This window comes from Hevea brasiliensis, chromosome 16, assembly GCF_030052815.1.
Source record: "Hevea brasiliensis isolate MT/VB/25A 57/8 chromosome 16, ASM3005281v1, whole genome shotgun sequence".
NCBI lineage: Eukaryota > Viridiplantae > Streptophyta > Magnoliopsida > Malpighiales > Euphorbiaceae > Hevea > Hevea brasiliensis.
The window spans coordinates 66,492,937-66,512,688 of NC_079508.1; the positions used below are offsets into that span (position 1 = coordinate 66,492,937).

The window sequence follows — 19,752 nt, forward strand, 5'->3', positions numbered from 1 at the left end:
AATTTATTAAAAATTTAATTTATATAAAATACTGAATACTTATTCAATAGTTTTTTTTTTCTTGAAAAAACAAGAGATAAAAAAAAAGTCATCATTTTAAATATTATTAACTTTAGCTAAATTTTTAATTTTCCTCAATTATATTTCACATACTTTTAGGAATGGTTTGGATTTTAATAATTTTGATGAAGTTGATACTAAATAATAAATATCATAATATTTTTTAATTATTAGTTTTAGTAAAAAAAATAAGCAGAATACGAATACTTTAATAATTTATATAATTTCCTTCAATTTTTTTAATAATAGCATGTTTGAAAATTGAAAAAAAAAAAACTCACAATTACAAAAGGTGTACGCAATGGCGTACCAAAAACGACGACGAGGTACTACTCCAATCAAATTACGAGAATCGAGAAATAGAGAGTGGTCTCTTGGAGGGTAATTTACAATTGAATTTATTAGGTATAATAAAATTCACATGTTAAATTTAATTATTGAACTTTTAATATTAATTTAATTTTTATATTTAAAATTTATTAATAAATTAATTATTGTCGTAAATTATATTTTTAATTTAAAATAATTTAGTTGATAAAATTTTGTTTGTTTAATAAAATAATTTATAAATTTAAATTTTATAATTAAATATTTTTTTATTATACATTTAAATAATTTTATATAATTATTTAAATTTAAAATTTAGATGAAATGACTATTTTCTTATAAAATAAAATTTTAGAAACTATTTATTAATAAAATAAAATTTATAAATTAAATTATTTGAATTAAAAATAATTAAGTGAATTGAATTAAAAATAATTAAGTGAATTGACGATCATTTTAGATGTCGAGGACTAGAGTTGAATTTGAGCATGAGCTTCGTGTGTATTTTCTTCAATTATGGCCTCTTTGTAAAGATTTTTATCGATCAATGAATTTATTACCTAACTTTCAAGAGAAAATAAATTAAATTAAATTTTAGTAACTAAATCATTATTAAAAACATATCAAAAACTAATATGCGGATTGTAAAATATTTCAGAGATTTAATTGTAAAACACTTTTAATAGTAATAAGACAACTAAATAAATCACCAATTAGTAAATAAAAAAAATTGATAACGAACCTTATATTATATTTTAGTTGTTAAATTTTAAAAAATTAAATATTTAGTCAATGAGTTTTGTATTAAATTACACTTAACCCTTGAATTTTGAAAAAATAATTATTTAATCTATTTAATTTTAATATATAAAATAATTTAATTTCTATCATTTTAATATTTATAATAATTTTATCTATAGACATAATGACTCAATTATTTTATATATTAACTACAGTTACTAAAGTATAATGCAATATAGAATTTGTAGAATAAGTAATTAATTTTTAAAAATTAAAAATTAAAATTAATATAATATAAATTTTAATAACTAAATAAATAATTTTTTAAAATTTAAAAATTAAAGTATAATATATAATAAAACCAAATAATCAAATTGTAAATTTCCTAAATAATAACATAAAATTTTATAATCCACCGGCAAGAATTGGCTGAGGCTGGTGCTTAGGCAAGATAGCTCATGCCTAAAACAGCAAGTAAAAAAATATTATATTTCTCATTATTAATTCTTTTCATATTCTTAAAACGGATTTTTTAACTAATATAATATTACAATTATTAAAATTTATTAAATATAATTATTTATTTTTTTGGAAAAACCCCAAACGAGGAGAAAAAAAAAACAGAGATAATCTTATGACGCGTTAAACTTTGGCAATCCTACATCAAGAGATCGATGATTGCCGTAATAGGAGCACGAAGAAAATGTCTGCCCAAACTAGCATACACAACGAAATTGGCTAATCTGACAGCAATTTCATTGGCTTCCCAATAGTAATACTAAATTTTAACTTGTCAATCCCTAAATAGAAAAGCACAACATTGAGAAATTAAGTTCACATGTTACAGATTACAGATTATAACACCTAACCGAATCAAATAACTCCCATCCAAATATCACGATGATATTGAATAACACCACTCCCTCTAGCATGTCCTGAATTCTCCTTGCACACTTTATTAAAATTAATAATTTTACATTAACAGTAAAAAATTATATTTTTATTTAAAATTAAACTTTTTTAATTTAATATTATTTAATGTAAAATTAATAATAAATAAATATATTTAATGAGTATTTAGAAGCGTAATATTTGTACTCGTTATAGTACCTAATCCAAACGTACTATCTCAGAAGTTGTATAATCGAACGGCCCAAAAATGATATTCACGATGCTCTCTTTTGCGCTCCTACGCGAGAGCCATAGCCTCCTCTGACCCAACCCAACCTAACTTTCTCCAGCCACGTACCCTCCACAAGATTTCACTTTGGATTTTCCAAAATCCACGGTCAACCTAAGTCTAACACCCTCCCGTCACCATCTCTCTCTCACAGCACCCTTTATCACCGTTCAAATCCTCTACCGTCTCGAGAATCGGGTGGCTGCCAATCATACAGTCACAAGTTCTGTCATCGCTTTAACATTGCTCTATAAGCTTTGTCAGACGTATGACAATGGGCCACGTGTCACATTCCAATCCGTTTACATTCGTTGGATCATGACTAACTCGGAATACCCCACTTTTTTTCAAATTCCATCACCTTCACTCATTAACATCGAACGGGCACGTTTTCATTTCTCTGGCGTGAGAACGCGAAACAGACCACCACTGACAAAGAGGAAAATCTCTCTCTCTCTCTCTCTCTCTCTCTCTCTCTCTCTCTCGGCTTTTTGGTCTTCGATTGACCGGAACCCTAGCTCGATCCACCGGCGAATTAAAGATTCCGGTGAGTATACATTCTCTAGCGAGCAGAAATTGTTTGTGTTTGGTAGCTTGATGTCACTTGATTAGGTTTTTCTTTTAGCTAAAAGTGAGCAAATTTGCGACATACGGATGGCTAATTTCAGCTTTTTTTTTTCTTTTTTTTTGTTTTTTTTTAAATCTTGTTTATTGTGGAGCAGTAGATGAGCTTACGATTGGGGAAGAGTTGAGGATCAACCGGCCTGGATTTCGTCACCGGATGGAGGGAGGTAGCGTCTCTAGACTTACTTGTTCTGGTACTGTTCATTTCCTACTTTATTTTTTCTAATAAAAGCATATAAGGTTAGCCCTTTTATTCTTGTTTTGATAACGTGTGCAAGTAAAAAAAGGGTATTTGCTTTGATTTTTGCTTGAAAATGGTGAATTAAGTTTAAAGGCTCGAACTTTGTCGCCCTTTTTTAGGGTATAGTTGGTTTTAAGAGCTAGGAAGTGGCTACTTTCCTTGTTAAAGTTATTAAATGTTTAAAAAGCTTAAGCTAGGGTTTTTGTGGAATTTGGTTGTATTGTTAGCCGAGTAGAATTGATTTGTAAGTTCACAGAGAAAGTAGAGGGGATTATACTTTAATTTAAATTCATAAAGAGGTTACACCTTCTAAGCTATGTTCAGGTGACATGTGCATGCTGGTGTGTGCACAAGCGCATATGTATCATTTGCACAGTTTGTTCTTCTATCTAGTAAATAATTGTTTCTAAGTAGATTAAGTTAAATTTTGAATACAATTCTAATACCTTTTTCTCTCTTTTCTTTTTAATTTTTAATTTTTGTATTAAATTGTATCGATTGGAACAACACGGCCATGCAAAATGGATAGTTATGTGTTGTGTCATAGTTGTTCTGATTTGCAGCAAAATTCCTTGATTCCCCTATGTGCTTATCCAACAACTGGGCATATTATAGCTTCTTGTCCAGCTGATCCCTAGGACTCAGCATAGATAGGACCCATAGACATCCACTCTTTTACAGTCTAGGGTGAAATCCTAAGCCACTTGGACCCCATGCTAGGGTTCCAGACCATAGTTATCTAATTTGCTGCCTCCCCTCTGAACCACGAACAGGGATGTGCTTTCCTGAATGCAGTACGTTGGGGTTCCAAAATGCTTGTTACGCATCCTAGTTCGCTGAAATAATAGTTTCACAATTGAGTTTTTTAACAGGTTACAGACTCGCTGATTTAATGGGCCTTATGGCCTTATGGTACTTTTTCATTTTTTTTAATGGGCCTTATGATCTTATGGGACTTTTTGGTTTTTTCATTTTTAGTGGATTAGGTGCCAGTGAAATCTTGATATTGAAAAATATGCAATAAATACTTTTGATTAATTTATTAGTAGAAAGATAATAGCTTTTAAAAAATATAAATATCATTAATTTCGTCACATCTCATGATATGGATTCAAATGATATAAACGATGGGCGTCTTCTACTTATTACGCGTTACATCGGAACCCGAGTGTAGTAAGAAATATGCAAGGGTGTAGGGCGTTCATGGAAAGCAACGCGCCATGCCGGCGCACGCGGGTGGTGTTAAATGAGTAAGTGTTCCCACATCAAGGACGGGTGTGAGTAAAGAAGTTAGTTTATAGGATAGATAGTAGAATAGATAGTGGAACAGAACACAAGATAGGCATACTGAGTAATAGAAGATATCATATAAGGAGATCAATTAGGAAGGAACAGGATAGGAAGAGAATCAGAGTTGGTACTTGGAATGTTGGATTACTTACCGGAAAATTAATGGAGCTTGTGGATTTCTTGGAAAGAAGAAGGGTGAATATTGCTTGCATTCAGGAGACAAAATGGGTAGGAGAGAAAAGCAAGGAAGTGGGTAACTCAGGGAACAAATTGTGGTTTACCGGAAAGGAGAGGAACAAGAACAGAGTGGGCATAATCATAGACAGGACATTGAAAGATACTGTAATAGCTATGAAAAGAGTAGGGGATAGAATTATACTAGCAAAACTAGTACTAGAAAGAGAAACAATAAATGTAGTTAGTGCTTATGCCCCACAAATAGGACTAGATAGTGAGATTAAACAAATGTTTTGGGAAGATATGGATGATCTAATGCAAAGCATACTGAATGAAGAGAATGTTTTCATTGGTGGAGATTTGAATGGACATATAGGAAGTGATAGGCAAGGTTATGAGAATGTTCATGGAGGTTTTGGTTTTGGTAGTCGAAATGAGGAGGGAAAAAATTATCATGGATTTTGCTATGGTATACGACCTAATATTAGCAAATACCTACTTTATAAAAAGAGAGTCATATTTAGTGACTTTCAAAAGTGGGCAACATAGAAACCAAATTGACTTCTTCTTAACCAGGAAGACAAATAGAGCTTTATGCAAGGATTGTAAGGCCATTCCGGGAGAGGCTTTAACAAGTCAGCATTAGTTGGTGATTTTGGATGTCAAGTTTAAGAACAATTCAAGTAAGATTGGAAGAAATAGTGTAGCTCGAACAAAGTGGTGGGAGTTCAAAGGAGTAAAGCAAGTGAAGTTAAAAAATGAGCTTCTCGAGTCCGAAGCATGAAAGCTGGATATGAATGCTGGATATGAATGCCAATGGTATGTGGATACATATGGCATTAAAGATTGTAGAAGCAGCCAGAAAAGTACTTGGAGAGTCTAGAGGACATGGACCACCCTCAAAAGAGAGATGGTGGTGGAATGAGAAAGTACAAAAGGCAGTGAAGAAAAAGAGATAATGGTATAAGAAATTACTTAAGTGTGATAATAATGAGGCATATGAAGAGGCAAAAAAGGCAGTTAGTCAAACAAGAGCGCGTGCCTTTGAAAAGTTATATGAGAAACTTGGAACTAAAGAAGGGGAGAAAGATATTCATAGATTAGCAAGGAGGAGAGAAGAACTGTCAAGATCTCAATCAAGTTAGATGCATTAAGGATAAAAAAGGAAAAGTGTTGGTGAAAGATGAGGACATTAAAGAAAGATAGAGAAATTATTTTAATGATTTCTTTAATGATAGTCAAAGTGGTAATAGCGGGAATATAGACTACATAGCAATGGAAAAAAATGTGAATTATACTAGAAGGATTAGATCTTTAGAAGTAAAGGAAGCACTTAAGAGAATGAAAGTAGGTGAAGCCTGTGGACCTGATGGAATACCAATTGAAGTGTGAAAGTGTTTGGGAGATGTAGGAGTGGCATGGTTAATTAAATTGTTTAATAAGATTCTAAACTCAAAGAAAATGCCTGATGAATAGAGCAGGAGTATTTTAGTACCTATTTTTAAAAATAAGGGAGATATACAGAGTTGCTCAAACTATAGGGGAATTAAACTCATGAGTCATACTATGAAGTTGTGGGAGAGAGTTGTGGAATATAGACTACGTCAGGACACTTCTATCTCTTCCAATCAATTTGGCTTCATGCCCGATCGTTCAACTATGGAAGCGATCTTTCTTATTAGAAGCTTGATGGAGAAATATAGAGATGTAAAGAAAGATCTACACATGTTTTTTATCGATTTGGAGAAGGCTTATGATAGTGTTCCAAGAGATATCTTATGGAGAGTGTTAGAACAAAAGAAGGTATCTATTAGGTACATATAACTGTTGAAGGATATGTATGAAGGAGCAATTACTATTGTGCGCACAGTGGGAGGGGATACGAGATTTTTCTATCTTAATTGGATTACACCAAGGTTCAGCTGTAAGCCCTTACCTTTTTATATTAGTTTTAGATGAATTGACGAAACATATACGAGAGAGTATCCATTGGTGCTTAATGTTTGCAGATGATATAGATCTGATAGATGCGATACGAGAAAAAGTCAATAGAAAGCTAGAGCTTTGGATAAGCACTCTAGAGTCAAAGGGCTTTAAGTTAAGTAGAATGAAGACAGAATACATACATTACAAGTTTTGTGAAGGCCGAACTGGTGATAGGGAAGGAGTTAATTTGGATGTAGTAGTACTGCTCCAAAATAATTACTTTAAATATCTCGGCTCAATCATTCAAGTGGATGGGGGATGTGAGGAGTATGTTAGTCATAGGATTAAAGCCATATGGTTGAAATGGAAACGTGCCATGTGAGTTTTATGTGATCGCAAAATTCCCAATAAGTTGAAAGAAAAATTTTACTGTACAGCCATACGACTGGCCATTTTATATGGTAGTGAGTGTTGGGCACTGAAGGAGTCGTATGTGTCTAAGATAGGAGTTGCGGAAATGAGAATGTTAAGGTGGATGAGTGGCCATACTAGACTAGATAAAGTTCGTAATAAGGGTACTAGAGAAATAGTAGAAGAAGTGTCAATTGAGGATGAATTGAGGGAAAGGAAATTGAGATGGTTTGGTCATGTAAAGCGTAGATATACAGAGGCTTCAGTTAGACAAGTAGAGCACATTAGGTTAGAGGATAGAAAGAAAAGTAAGGGTAGACCTAAACTAACTTGGATGAGAGTAGTACAACATGACTTAGAAGCATTATACATTTCTGAGGACTTAACATAAAATCGTTTAGAGTGGAGAAAGGGAATCCATATAGCCGATCCAAAATTTTGAGATAAAGACTTAGTTGAGTTGAGTTGAGTTAAATTTTATATTATTTTATTAAATTTTAAATAATGAGTGTTATATTAAAAATATCTTATGAATTAATTATTAATTTTTTATTAACATGTTATGTTAAATAAAATTAAAAAAATGCCATATAAATATAATTTACATACCGAATAAATATAATTGACATATCGCAAATCAAATTGGCGTACCAATTAAGTCTATCCTCTACATACCTTATATTTTACTAAGTGGTGTACTGCATAACATGATCCAAGAGTACTGTGTATCAACCTCATAGGTATGATCACTAGGACTTTGGATACGTTACGATGATAGTCAAGGTTGATGCCCCTGAATATGATGGAAAGTTACCCTAATATTTTCATAGATTGGCCAGGTGATCTGGAGTACTACTTTGATTGTTATGTTCGGGTCTTTTCTTGAGATTCAGGTGTATTTCTATCATCATGCAGTGAGTATAATTTGCTAGTTTGCTCTTGAAAAAAGGTGTAACCATGTAAGTCAACTTTCCCTTGGTTAACAAAACTATTGTGGATTTGACAAGATCACTAGTTTTTATTTCTTATTCATCGTCCTTGCTTTGCTCATCTTATTTCTAACATTATAGCACATTGTCTTCTATATTACTGCCATTGTCAAGCATCACTTGCACCCATGCACAATAGAAACCTCTAACTGGCTGGCTATCCATTCTTTTTCCCCTCAAACTTCAAAATTTTAAACTTTTCCTAAAACAATATTGGTAAGATTTTCCTCCTGAAAACCACTCTCTCTCCAAAGAGGATATTTTCTTCTCTAAAAGTCAAACTTTATTGTATTAACCAACAACCAGACTTTTCCCTATGCAAACTCATACTCTCTATTTCAAATAAAAACTTTTCTCTTACAAATAAGACTTTTTATTTCTCTCTTTTGCTCTCTTGTGATAATAAGAAAAACAAAAGCTTTCTAGACTAAAAACTGAAGGTTTTTCTTTCTTCCAACTGTCCTTTGGTCTTTATCATAACTGGATTTCTTTTTGAATTTAAATAAGAATTTTCCTTTAAGCAATAACATCATCTGTTTATATTTAATGTTCATTTTAATTGGTTTCCCAAGTACTGAGGTAGGGATTATTTGACATATGACTGGCGTTCTTCCATGCAAAAGTATTGTAAATCAGACCATTATATTTTTTTTGGGAAGTTTATTGGCATGCTTTTATTCTACTATATCATGTCATGCCATATTTTGATTCCACTTGTAAGTTTTATATTTGTATTGAGGAAGCCAATTTGATTGCTGTGGCTGAAGAATAGCAGCTTGTGAGTTAGAGAGGTAAAAATAAAAAGGAAATGTCTAACTTCCAACCTTGTAAGCTGTTCATACTTCATATAACACTTTGTTGTCTTATCCTCCCTCCCTTCCATATGCTTTGAATTTTATGATGTTATTTAATTTACTGTCACACACTGTCCCCATGTTCCAGTCACTTCCATGATTAACTTAAGCTCATAACCAGGACAATGATAGTTTGTTAGTAGCCATTGTGCATACTAGTGTAATTGCGCAACAAAATAAAAAGAGTAGCCTGGTTTGTAAGGGTTTAGGAGAATAATTATGGAGTAGCAGCAATCAATGTGCATGTTGTTTTACATTTTCTTTTGAAATGGCTACTGAAGGACAATATGTGACGTTTTGTGTAGTTATTAATTACTTGTTTCATGGTATATATGTTTTTGTAAGATGACACTTCTCATAATTTACTTATGTTAGTTATATTTTAACGAATGCTGCCTTGCCCACTTTTATAACTTGGGTAAATGATCTTCTTTGTATTATTTGTATCTTGATGACATCTCTTGCTTCCTCTCCCCCCTTGCTCACCATTTTATTTTTTAGGCATACACTCATGGATTATGATGACAAAGATTTTCAAAGCCAGAATCTCCATTTAGCTGGTGAAGGGAGCAATAAATTTCCTTCTGTTCTACGGCCATATGCTCTTCCAAAGTTTGATTTTGATGACAGTCTTCATGGAACTTTAAGGTTTGACAGTTTGGTTGAAACTGAGGTTTTTCTGGGCATTGAAAGTAACGAAGATAGCCAGTGGATTGAAGATTTCTCCCGGGGTAGTAGTGGGATACAGTTCAGTTCAGGTGCAGCAGAGACTTGCTCCATTTCAAGGTGCAATAATGTCTGGTCTGAGGCAACCTCCTCAGAATCTGTTGAAATGTTATTAAAATCTGTTGGCCAGGAGGAACATATTCCTGTACAAATTAATACGAAGGAGTCAGTTGCCTGTGATGAACTGGGTTGCATCGTAAAGCAAATGGAGCCCAGCTCAAAACAGGATTGTAATATACCAGCTAGAGTGGTAGATGCTACAAATTTACAGCCCGCATTACTTCCAGGTGAATTCCCAGAAAAATTTTCAGTGTTAAATGATGATGGTTGTGGGCAGCAGCGTCAAGTTGAGGATAGTTCACAGACTCATCGAGGCAATGCATCTGTTGATAAAGGTTTAGGTGACCCAACTTCCATTAGCGTAGAGGTCAGGCTGCCTATTGCTGAGGGGAGTCAGTTCATCGATGATAAATGTAATGACGTTAGTCAAAGGGAAGTTGATACTGTTATTAATGAATCTTTAGATAACAGGATACAAGAAGGTTCTGCTTCAGGGACACAAATTAATAATGCATTTGCTAATGCAAAAAATATCTTTACGGGAAATGATGGATTGATTAATGAAGGTTCATTAAATCATGTAAATGAGACTGCCAATGAAAATCTAGATCTTTCAGGAACAGATAAGGGTGAGTATCAGGAGGAAGGGGGTGTATTAAGCCAAGGGGCTCAAATGCATGCTCAGGTTTTGAGTGCAGAAATGGCTGAAAGGGACTCTTCGTATTTGGACAATCCTCTTTGTATGGCCTCTGTAGAATCTATGGAAGAAACAAGTGCAATTGAAACTAGCATGGGCAGCGTGGAGGATCCTAGTGTAATACCCAAGGGTTATTCTGGCTTAGAGATGCAGTATGTTCATTCTGGAGTAGATGCACATGAAGTACCATCTGTGGTGGTTGAAGGAAATGCTACAGATGAAAGGCATGAAGTTGAGAAGTCTAATGGGTCCCACTTGGACGCCAAGAACTTAGTGAGTAAGTCTGGGGCATGTCTGTTGCCTACAGAAGACGATAAATGTTCTGAAGATAAAGTGGATGAAAGCAGTAGCTATGGAGCCATTAATTCTAGTTTGCCTGAGGTCTGTTCTTCAGCTGAGTTTGTTAGTAACACACTTGTTGAAGGCCATGTTTTGCCATCGGCAATTGTTGAATCCATCCAAATGGATGAAGAAAATAAGGTCCCTAGACAATGCGACGTTGACAAATGTGATAAAGATGTTCCTGTTATTGAGCAAAAAGGGATCGTGGAGTTGCCTTCTGATGATAGTAATAGAGATATAATCATTGATAAAGGAGTTGGGACCTCTTCTTTCGGTGAAGGTAGCATAGAAATTGAGTTGATAGTTTCTAAACCTCAATCAGATACCACTGCTGTAAGTGAATCAGGTAAATGATGAATTCTTACTTTACTGACTTTTAGCTGTGATGTTTGCAGAATTGAGTTATTTTGAAGCTCTTTTTCTCTTCTCTTTTGCAGCATCAGATTTCACCTTCAAAGATGCTAACTTATCCTGTAATACAGTGGGTGATGCTCCAGTGTCCTCTGAGAATTGCATTACTACTGATGTGGTTGTTGATCACAAGGATTTTGAAGTGTCAGGTTTACCTGCAGTGTTTACTTACTCAGATAAAGAGGAAGACACTGTTGCCAAGATTTCCACGGAAGCAAGTTTATCTGATCATAAGGCATCTAGTCAAGCAACAACTGGAGTAGATCCTGTTTCTGAATCTGAAAAGGAATCTTCTGCCGCTGCTGAAGAGGTGCTGTGTGAACCAGTTGATCATTCTCTGTCAGTAGTGGATGCTCGTAATACAGAAAGCCGAATTGATTGCCAAACAGTAGTGATAGAAAAAGATGGCCATGACACAAAGGATGAAGAAGTGTGTCCAATTCATTGTGGTTCAATTACAAACCAGGAATACAGCATTGAAGCACTAGTAAATGATGACAAAAAAACTAAAAATGTTTCAGGTGAGCTTCTGTAATTTGTATAACAAGTACATGCTCTCTCTCTCTCTCTCTCTCTCTCTCTCTCATGTATGTATGTATGTATGTATACATAACAATCAAGTGTTCAAACATAGGAAAACATTGCAATCATTGCCTTTTCACATTTCTGATGACCAGATGTTTCAGGACGGATTAAAGTGGCTTTTTATTGCTACTTCAACATGCACTTGAACTATTTAAGTTATATATAGATATTGAATGGATGATTTCATGTTTGAAATTTTAACAAACTGTGCTCTTTTTTTTTATGAAATATTTTGTCATTTCTCACACTGAAACTAAACTTATTTTTGTCATTTCATACTTTCTCCTTTATACAAAACCAACCGTAGACAATGAGATACTTGGGTCTGTGCCATTAGCCATAAAGGAGTCTTGCCATGATACTAGTCTAAAAGTTCAGGAGGAAAACACTGTCATGGGATCTGGAGATATGAGTTTTGAGCAGACTGCTGTTCCTAGCACTAATGGTAGATCATTTAATATTATCTATTTGTTGAGGTTTACTTTTATTAACAGTCACCATCTTAGATTGTATATGTATAGATTACCATAAAATCCAGGAGGCTTCCTTCTGTTCTGCACTTTCTGAATCCCAAGCTATACTTTGTGCAGTAGTACATGAACGCAGTGATGATCTTGACAAGCCAGCTGGTGGTTCCCCTGCTGTCATTAGAACTACTGAGCTTTCTTGTGATCAGAGTAATAAGGAGGAACTCAAAATATTGTCAAACCAGGGTGTTTCAGTTTCTGAGGTAACTGATGGCAATGCCATCAAAATGCAGTCTGCTTCTAAGGATCCAAATCAAAATGATGCCTCTAAAGATGATAGTAGCTTCACTTTTGAGGTCACTCCACTGGCAGATCCGCCTCAAAAAGATGCCAAGAAATGGCAGCCCTTTTCAAATATAGAAGCCAGCAAAGTACCCCTGGTAAATTCTATCTCAGTTTTGTATTGAATATTGATTTTATAGTTTTTGTTCTTAGATTACTTATATTTTTCTGATATATTTATCCTATTTGTTTGACTGTATTCTGTAGGTATATATACACTGAAATAACACTTAGTAATACTCAATATGATCCTTTATTAATTTGTTTTCCCTCCTGTCCTTTTCAAAGATTGTGGATAGATCTACTTCAAGTTCTGGCTTAGGCCAATTAGATCCCAAGACTGCTCAAGATATTTCTCGTGGAAGTCCAAAGTTTTCTAATGTCGCTATTGCACATGATGCTTCAAAAGGTAATTCTGCTCGTAAAACAAGACGAGCCAGTAAGGCAACAGCGAAAGAAACTGCTAAAAAGGGAAATCCTGTTAAAGTAACATCTTCTGTGAGATCAGAAAGAGGGGTCAAAACAACCAGTGTTTCCCTGAGCCCATCTGGTGTTTCTCAACTTGTGCAATCCAATGAGATGCAACGCTATGGACATGTGGACACTAGTAATTTAAAGCCATTTGTTCTTGCAACATCAACTTCTGGTCTGCCAGATTTGAATTCTTCAGTTTCTCCAGCTGCAATGTTTCAGCAACCCTTCACAGATTTACAGCAAGTGCAATTGCGTGCTCAGATCTTTGTTTATGGAGCTTTGATGTGGGTTCTATTCTTTGATGTTTTCATATACTGTTGCTACTTGCTAACGACACATTATGGCATAGATAAGGGTGGAGTTGGCCAAATTGACTTGATGAATGTGATTAAGGTGCTCTTGGATGTTTTTGCTGATATGCTTGCCCCTCCAGCTCCACCCAACCCGGGAAAAAAATATAAAGAAAATGGAAAAGACAAGGGCTTAGCTGGTCTCTGTTTAGTTTTTGGTCTTACTTTTTATTCCCCAAAAAAGATATCTAGTTTGAGGATCATTATCCTACTTTTAATTGTGTTTGAAATTGTTGCTGCAGTCAAGGAACGGCACCTGATGAAGCATATATGATATCTGCCTTTGGAGGACCTGGTAAGTGGTCCTTCCTCCTTTATCTTGCTGTCTCTCTCTTATGGCCCCTTGACATTGATGTAGAATTTTCTGCTATTGTGGGCCTTTAGATGGTGGTAGGAGCATTTGGGAGAGTGCCTGGCGCTCATGTTTAGAAAGGCTTCATGGTCAAAAGTCTCATCTCATTACCCCTGAGACACCTCTGCAATCTCGTTCAGGTATCTGTCTGGTGAAGCTTATTAATTTTTATTTGAAGTTGGTTGAGTGTAGGTGTTTCAGAATTGAGATTCACAGGTGCTAGAGCTACCGAGCAATCAATTAAACAAAGTGCACATCAAAGTAAAGTAGTCTCCTCACCTGTTGTCCGAGGCAGCAGCAAGGGTACTCCTACAATTGTGAATCCCATTGTATCCCTCTCTTCACCACTTTGGGGTATGCCCACTCCTGGTGACACTCTGCAAACAAGTGCTATGCCAAGGGGCCCAGTTACTGATTATCAGCAGGCACTTTCGCCTTTGCATCCTCATCAGGCTCCGGTTATCAGGAATTTTGTTGGGCATAGTCCTTCTTGGCTATCTCAGGCTCCTTTTGGTGGCCCTTGGGTTGCATCTCCACAGACTTCTGCTCTTGACACAAGTGGTCGTTTTTCTGTGCAATTGCCTGTCTCAGAATCCGTTCAATTGACACCTGTGAAAGAATCATCTGTGCCTCATTCGTCTGGTGCAAAGCCTACTGTTCCAATGGTTCAAAGTGGAGCCTCGGCTAGTGTTTTTTCTGGGACTACTTCTGTGCTAGAGGCAAAAATGGTAACAGCATCAGCCAATCAAACATCTTCTGATCTAAAGCCTAGAAAAAGAAAAAAGGCTTCAGTATCTGAGAATCCTGGGAAAAATGTTTTGCCATCTCAACTTCATGTGGAACCTATTGTTGCTTCTGTTGTTTCTGGTCCTGTGTCTACTTCCATTGCCATCACAACTTCTGTTGGCTTTATTTCTAAAGCCCCCACAGAGAAATTCATTACATCTGTAACTCCTGCATCTTCTTCTGATCTTATTAAAGGAGGCCATGTAGAACCGAGGGCAATTTTTTCAGAGGATACCCTTGGCCAGATAAAGGAGGCTAGGCTGCAGGCGGAGAATGCCTCTGCACTTGCTACTTCTGCTGTTAATCATAGCCGGGAAATATGGGATCAGTTAGATAAGCAGAGAAATTCTGGGTTTTTACCAGATGTTGAAACCAAACTAGCATCTGCAGCTGTTGCAATAGCAGCTGCTGCTGCTGTTGCAAAGGCTGCAGCTGCAGCTGCCAAGGTTGCATCAAATGCTGCATTGCTAGCTAAACTGATGGCTGAAGAAGCAGTAGTTTCTGGTGGTCACCATAACCCAAGTCAGATCAATTTTAACTCTCTTTCTGATGGCATGAAAAATTTGGGTAAGGCTACTCCTGCATCCATTTTGAAGGGTGATGATGGAACAAACAGCTCCAGTTCAATTCTTGTTGCTGCAAGGGAGGCTGCTAGAAGGAGGGTTGAAACTGCTTTGGCTGCATCAAAACGAGCTGAAAATATGGATGCTATTGTAAAAGCTGCAGAGCTGGCAGCAGAAGCTGTGTCTCAAGCTGGGAAAATAGTGGCTATGGGTGATCCTGTACCATTGAGTGAGCTTTTAGCAGCTGGTCCAGGGGCTTATTGGAAAGTAGCACAAGTAACTTCTGAGCTGGTTTCTAAATCAAATGACAATGGTAGAGATGTGGACAATTTTGGAGGTTCAGATACTTCTGCTAGGCAGTCAAAAGAAGTTCCATCAGATAAGAAAGAAAATCAGATCACTAACCATGGGAAGTCACCTACTTTTAGAGACATATCTAGTGAGGACCATGGGAGATTGTTAGATGTTGTCTCTGGCTCTGGTGCAGCCATTGCAAAGGACGCCAAAGGGCAAAAGGGCCGCAAGGCTTCTGATTTGGCCAAAACCATAGGGGTGGTCCCTGAATCTGAGAATGGATCCAGATCTTCCATTGTTCAGAATGACTATGGAAAGGCGGAAACTCTAAAAGAGAATAGCATTATGGAGAGTTCCATCGTTGAGGTTTGAAATTTCTAACTTTCCTCAATTGCATTTTACACTCCATTGCAGTAAATTGGACTCTCTTCTGATGTGAATTGGAATACTGTGTTCCTTCTTAATTTCCTATCTAGTTATTCTCTTCTTCCTTGTCTTTTTGGCTGGCTATTAATGAACATTTTAGGCTTTTTGTTTTATTGTTATTATTAGGTTTTCAAAGATGGGAGTGGATTTAAGGCAGCCTGGTTCCCAGCCAAAATTTTGAGTTTAAAGGATGGGAAGGCTTATGTGAGTTATGCTGAGCTCACATCAGGTGAAGGTAAGTATTTTCTTTACTGGAAAACTGGCATAGGTGCATGATTAATGAATAAATTCATTGTTGACACCTATGAATGCAAAAAAACTTGGATAACCCTTGTGCTCGGTCCAGATAAACTCTTAGGATGTTTTTGTAAAAGGTTAAAAAATTAAGGGTTAAATGTTACCCCAATAAGTTTTAATCTTGGAAGAGGGTAATTATTAACTTAGTCCCCCAAGGTTAACATTTAACCCTTTAAAAAGGCATAAATATTAATGAGGTGAAAAGTTAACATAATCTCCTTGAGTATCCAAACAACATTAATGAGAGATTAAAATTTACAAGTTAACCTCGTACCAAATGCCCCCTTATGGTAATACCATATGTGGTCATCACACTTAGCAGGAAGTTGATTTTCTTTTAGATTATATATACCTGTAAACAAAGAAGTCTAATTTGCCTTGTGTTTGCTGTATTACTAAATCTTTGTAGTAAAGAAAGGAAAAAAGGTTGTAGGACTAGGCCATAGCATATTGCTACAGTCCTTGGATGCATAAAGATTGGTATGAAGTGATGAACATTTAGGACATGTTGGACAATCGAAGAGAGGGTATTGTGATGTAGATAGATAGGATCTAGTAGTGTCTTGCTCCAGGCATTTCAGGCAAGCTCAGATATGAATAGCTCTTGTGCTTTGGAGAGATTGTAGAAGGATATATTTCTGATCATATTAATTTTTGCACCTTTTCAGTTGCAACTACTGTTCCCCTAAAGATTCTCCTTGTGTAAAGAGGTTTTAAAAAAAATGGAAAGAATGTATAGTAGTGTTGGAATTTGTTGCTCATAACGGATGCATGAAATGAAATTGATAATCCTTTCTTTTTTCTGTTTGATTTCATCCATTAGGCTCAGAAAAGTTAAAGGAGTGGGTTTCACTTGAAGGGGAAGGAGATGAGGCACCCAAAATACGTGTTGCCCGTCCTAATACTGCCTTGCCATTTGAAGGAACAAGGAAGAGGAGGAGAGCTGCCATCATGGACTATAATTGGTCTGTTGGTGATAGAGTTGATGCATGGATACAAGATAGGTATGCATGTATATACCATTGCTATATTGTTGTGATAGAGTTATTGATACTATGATACCCAAGTTCAGTGAGAGAGATCGAGATGCTTAAAATTTTAAGCTTTACTTTGCTTAACTATGCACAAAGCGATAACCCGAGTTTTTTTTAAGAAACTGTTGGAAGTGAGAAGTGTCCTTTTGGAACCATTATCTTTTGCATTTCATGTTTCTATCCTTGCCCCACATCTCACTCACACCACTGTGCCTTGCACCTAGGCTTGAGGACCTCTTTGTGCCTTAAACAAGTATGATGATTTTGTTTTGTTTTATTCTTTCAGCTGGTGGGAGGGAGTAATAACTGAAAAGAGCAAGAAAGATGAGCCTATGGTTACTGTCAATTTTCCAGGTACGTATGTATGATAGCGGGTCTAGCTCAATGACGGCCCAAAGTTTTATGTTTTAGCTGATAATACTTTTTGTTCATAGATAGATCTTTCTTCCACTTTGCTTGCAGCTCAAGGAGAAACAACAGCCTTTAAACCATGGGAACTTCGGCCTTCTCTCATATGGAAAAATGGGGAATGGATTGAATGGTCCAATTCAGGAGAGAGCAGTCGCTCTTCTCATGGGGTGATTATTTGCACTTCTTAACCATTTGATATTTGGCTGGACCAAACTTTTTCATGCTTGGTTGCACTAACTTGCAAATCTGGTGTTCAGGGTGATACCCCACAAGAGAAGCGACCAAGGTTGCGTAGCCCTATCGTGGAGGCCAAGGGGAAGGACAAGACCTCAAAAAGTATTGATACAATGGAATCTGTTGATCCAACATTATTAGATTTATCAGCTGATGAAAAACTATTCAATATGGGTAAGAGCACCAGAGATGGGAATAGGCCTGATGCACTGAGAATGACTAGGACTGGGTTGCAAAAGGAAGGATCTAGAGTAATCTTTGGTGTACCCAAGCCTGGAAAGAAAAGGAAATTTATGGAAGTTAGCAAGCATTATGTTGCAGATCGGAGTAGTCGAATCAATGAAGCAAATGATTCCATCAAGTTAGCTAAATATTTGATGCCTCAAGGAGCAGGATCCCGGGGATTGAAAAGTACAAAGACTGAATCAAATGAAAGACGAGCAGCTGTTTCCAAGCCCAAGGTACTTAAGTCTGGAAAACCACAGAATGTTTCTAGTAGAGCAGTTCCTCAGAAGGACAGCCTATTAAGTGCTGCAATTTCTGCTCCTGATGATAGTGCTGTTGGAGATAATACTACAAAGGCAAAGGATTCTGTAAACCATGGTGAAAACACTTTGGAAAAGCAGAACCTGATGGCCTTTCAATCATTTTCTAGTTCTGATGGAGCAACAGAGGGCCCAATCTTATTTTCTGCACTTGCTCTTCCATCAGATACTGTTTCTTCTAAGAAAATGTACACCACAAATGCTAAACCTGACCGAGTAAGTAAAGAAAAACTTGCCCCTGCTGGTGGAAAGTTGAGTAGAATTGAGGAGGATGCAGATTTGCATGGTTATTCTGCACAATCAACCTCTGATCCTGTTGAGCCACGTAGATCTAATCGCAGAATTCAGCCAACATCTAGAGTAAGTTATTCGGTTTTAAAGTTCTTGCCTTCTGTTTTGTGATATCATTTGCAAGAGTTTGTTGCATCAAATCTTTTTCATGTTGTAATCATGTTTTCCAATCTAATTAATCCAACTTGGTATCCTCCTCAATTCCCTTTCTAGATGGACATCTGCTTGTGTAGCTAAATGCTGATTCCTGTTAACATATCTTAGATTCATTGATTTCCATCAAACCTTTCATTATCTTGCTGTCCTCTAATATTGTTAAAGCATCTATTTCTATAATTCATGCCTCTCGGTGACTACTTCACCAGGCTATTGACCTATTGAAAGGAAGAAAATTAAGAGAGAGAGAGAGAGAGAGAGAGAGAGAGAGAGAGTTTTTTATTCTTCATTATTGTATAATTGACCAGCGTGTGTTATGGTCTCAAAAATTCAAATCTAGTGAATTTGATGTGCTTTTTGCGCTTCTTGTCCACAGCTATTAGAAGGGCTGCAAAGCTCGTTGATGGTCTCAAAAATTCCATCTGTCTCGCATGACAAAAGCTATAAAAGCAGGAATGCTTTTAGGGGTGAGATTTCAGTTCCCAAAGTGACAAACCATTTCCGTCTTTTTCACATGTAATTCTGTTTTGTGGTTGCATAAAACTGACTGGTTTATTGTACAGCAGGGAATAACCATGGTTGAAAGATCCTGGAAATGTTGGATCATATTCAAAGAAGTTCGATGATCACTGGAACACACTCTAGTAGTTTGTGTATATTTTAAATAGGGGAGATAGCTAGGAATGGCAATTCTTGCTTCCTTGAGTTTAATTATGAGATGTAGTTGGTAGATGTTCATATCGATTTTAGTTTATTCACAATTATGATTTAATCTCCTTGGCTTTTGCCTTAGTAGGTTGTATATGGAAATTCTCCATGTAGTTTGGGTTGAAGTTGCAGGAAGCTTTTGCAGATCATCATCCATTGAAAGTGGACTTGTAATTCTCTCTTATCGGTTGTCACCGGTTCAAAAGACCTACATAAATTTATTTGGGAGAAATAAATAGGGAACGAAGAGCAAATGAAAATATCTTCAATTATCTATTATTTTAGTTTCTAGTTAGGCCATTCTTCTCATCTATTGAGCGTTTTGAGGCTTGTACATGCTAAAATTAAAATTGAGCTTAAGAGTTTATTAATAATAAGTGT

The 19,752-nt window shown here is 36.0% G+C and overlaps 1 protein-coding gene across 7 annotated transcripts; it reads left to right on the top strand.

Annotated features, from left to right (window-relative positions):
- The first annotated feature begins 2,684 nt into the window (after positions 1-2,684).
- On the top strand, positions 2,685-19,533 carry LOC110651242 (uncharacterized). 7 transcript variants are annotated; one of them, XM_058137538.1, is made up of 17 exons: positions 2,686-2,855; positions 3,031-3,126; positions 9,322-10,991; positions 11,083-11,577; positions 11,949-12,086; positions 12,232-12,548; positions 12,739-13,208; positions 13,517-13,569; positions 13,659-13,766; positions 13,843-15,635; positions 15,822-15,930; positions 16,816-16,996; positions 17,313-17,380; positions 17,489-17,604; positions 17,695-18,576; positions 19,040-19,130; positions 19,227-19,533. In XM_058137538.1, the coding sequence occupies exons 3-17, from the start codon at positions 9,332-9,334 to the stop codon at positions 19,244-19,246; spliced, it is 6,501 nt and encodes a 2,166-aa protein (XP_057993521.1). In that variant the 5' UTR covers positions 2,686-2,855; positions 3,031-3,126; positions 9,322-9,331; the 3' UTR covers positions 19,247-19,533. The 7 variants fall into 7 exon arrangements, 6 of the variants coding, with proteins under 6 accessions (XP_057993521.1, XP_057993525.1, XP_057993523.1 ...); XM_058137542.1 differs by having other exon boundaries at positions 19,230-19,533; XM_058137540.1 differs by having other exon boundaries at positions 3,031-3,099.
- Positions 19,534-19,752: the final 219 nt, after the last annotated feature.

Coding starts and splice junctions, on each gene's coding strand:
- LOC110651242 (XM_058137538.1), top strand. CDS start 9,332: ATGGATTATGATGACAAAGATTTTCAAAGCCAGAATCTCCATTTAGCT. Junction 10,992..11,082: donor CACTGCTGTAAGTGAATCAG/GTAAATGATGAA, acceptor TCTCTTTTGCAG/CATCAGATTTCACCTTCAAA. Junction 15,931..16,815: donor TGAGCTCACATCAGGTGAAG/GTAAGTATTTTC, acceptor TTCATCCATTAG/GCTCAGAAAAGTTAAAGGAG.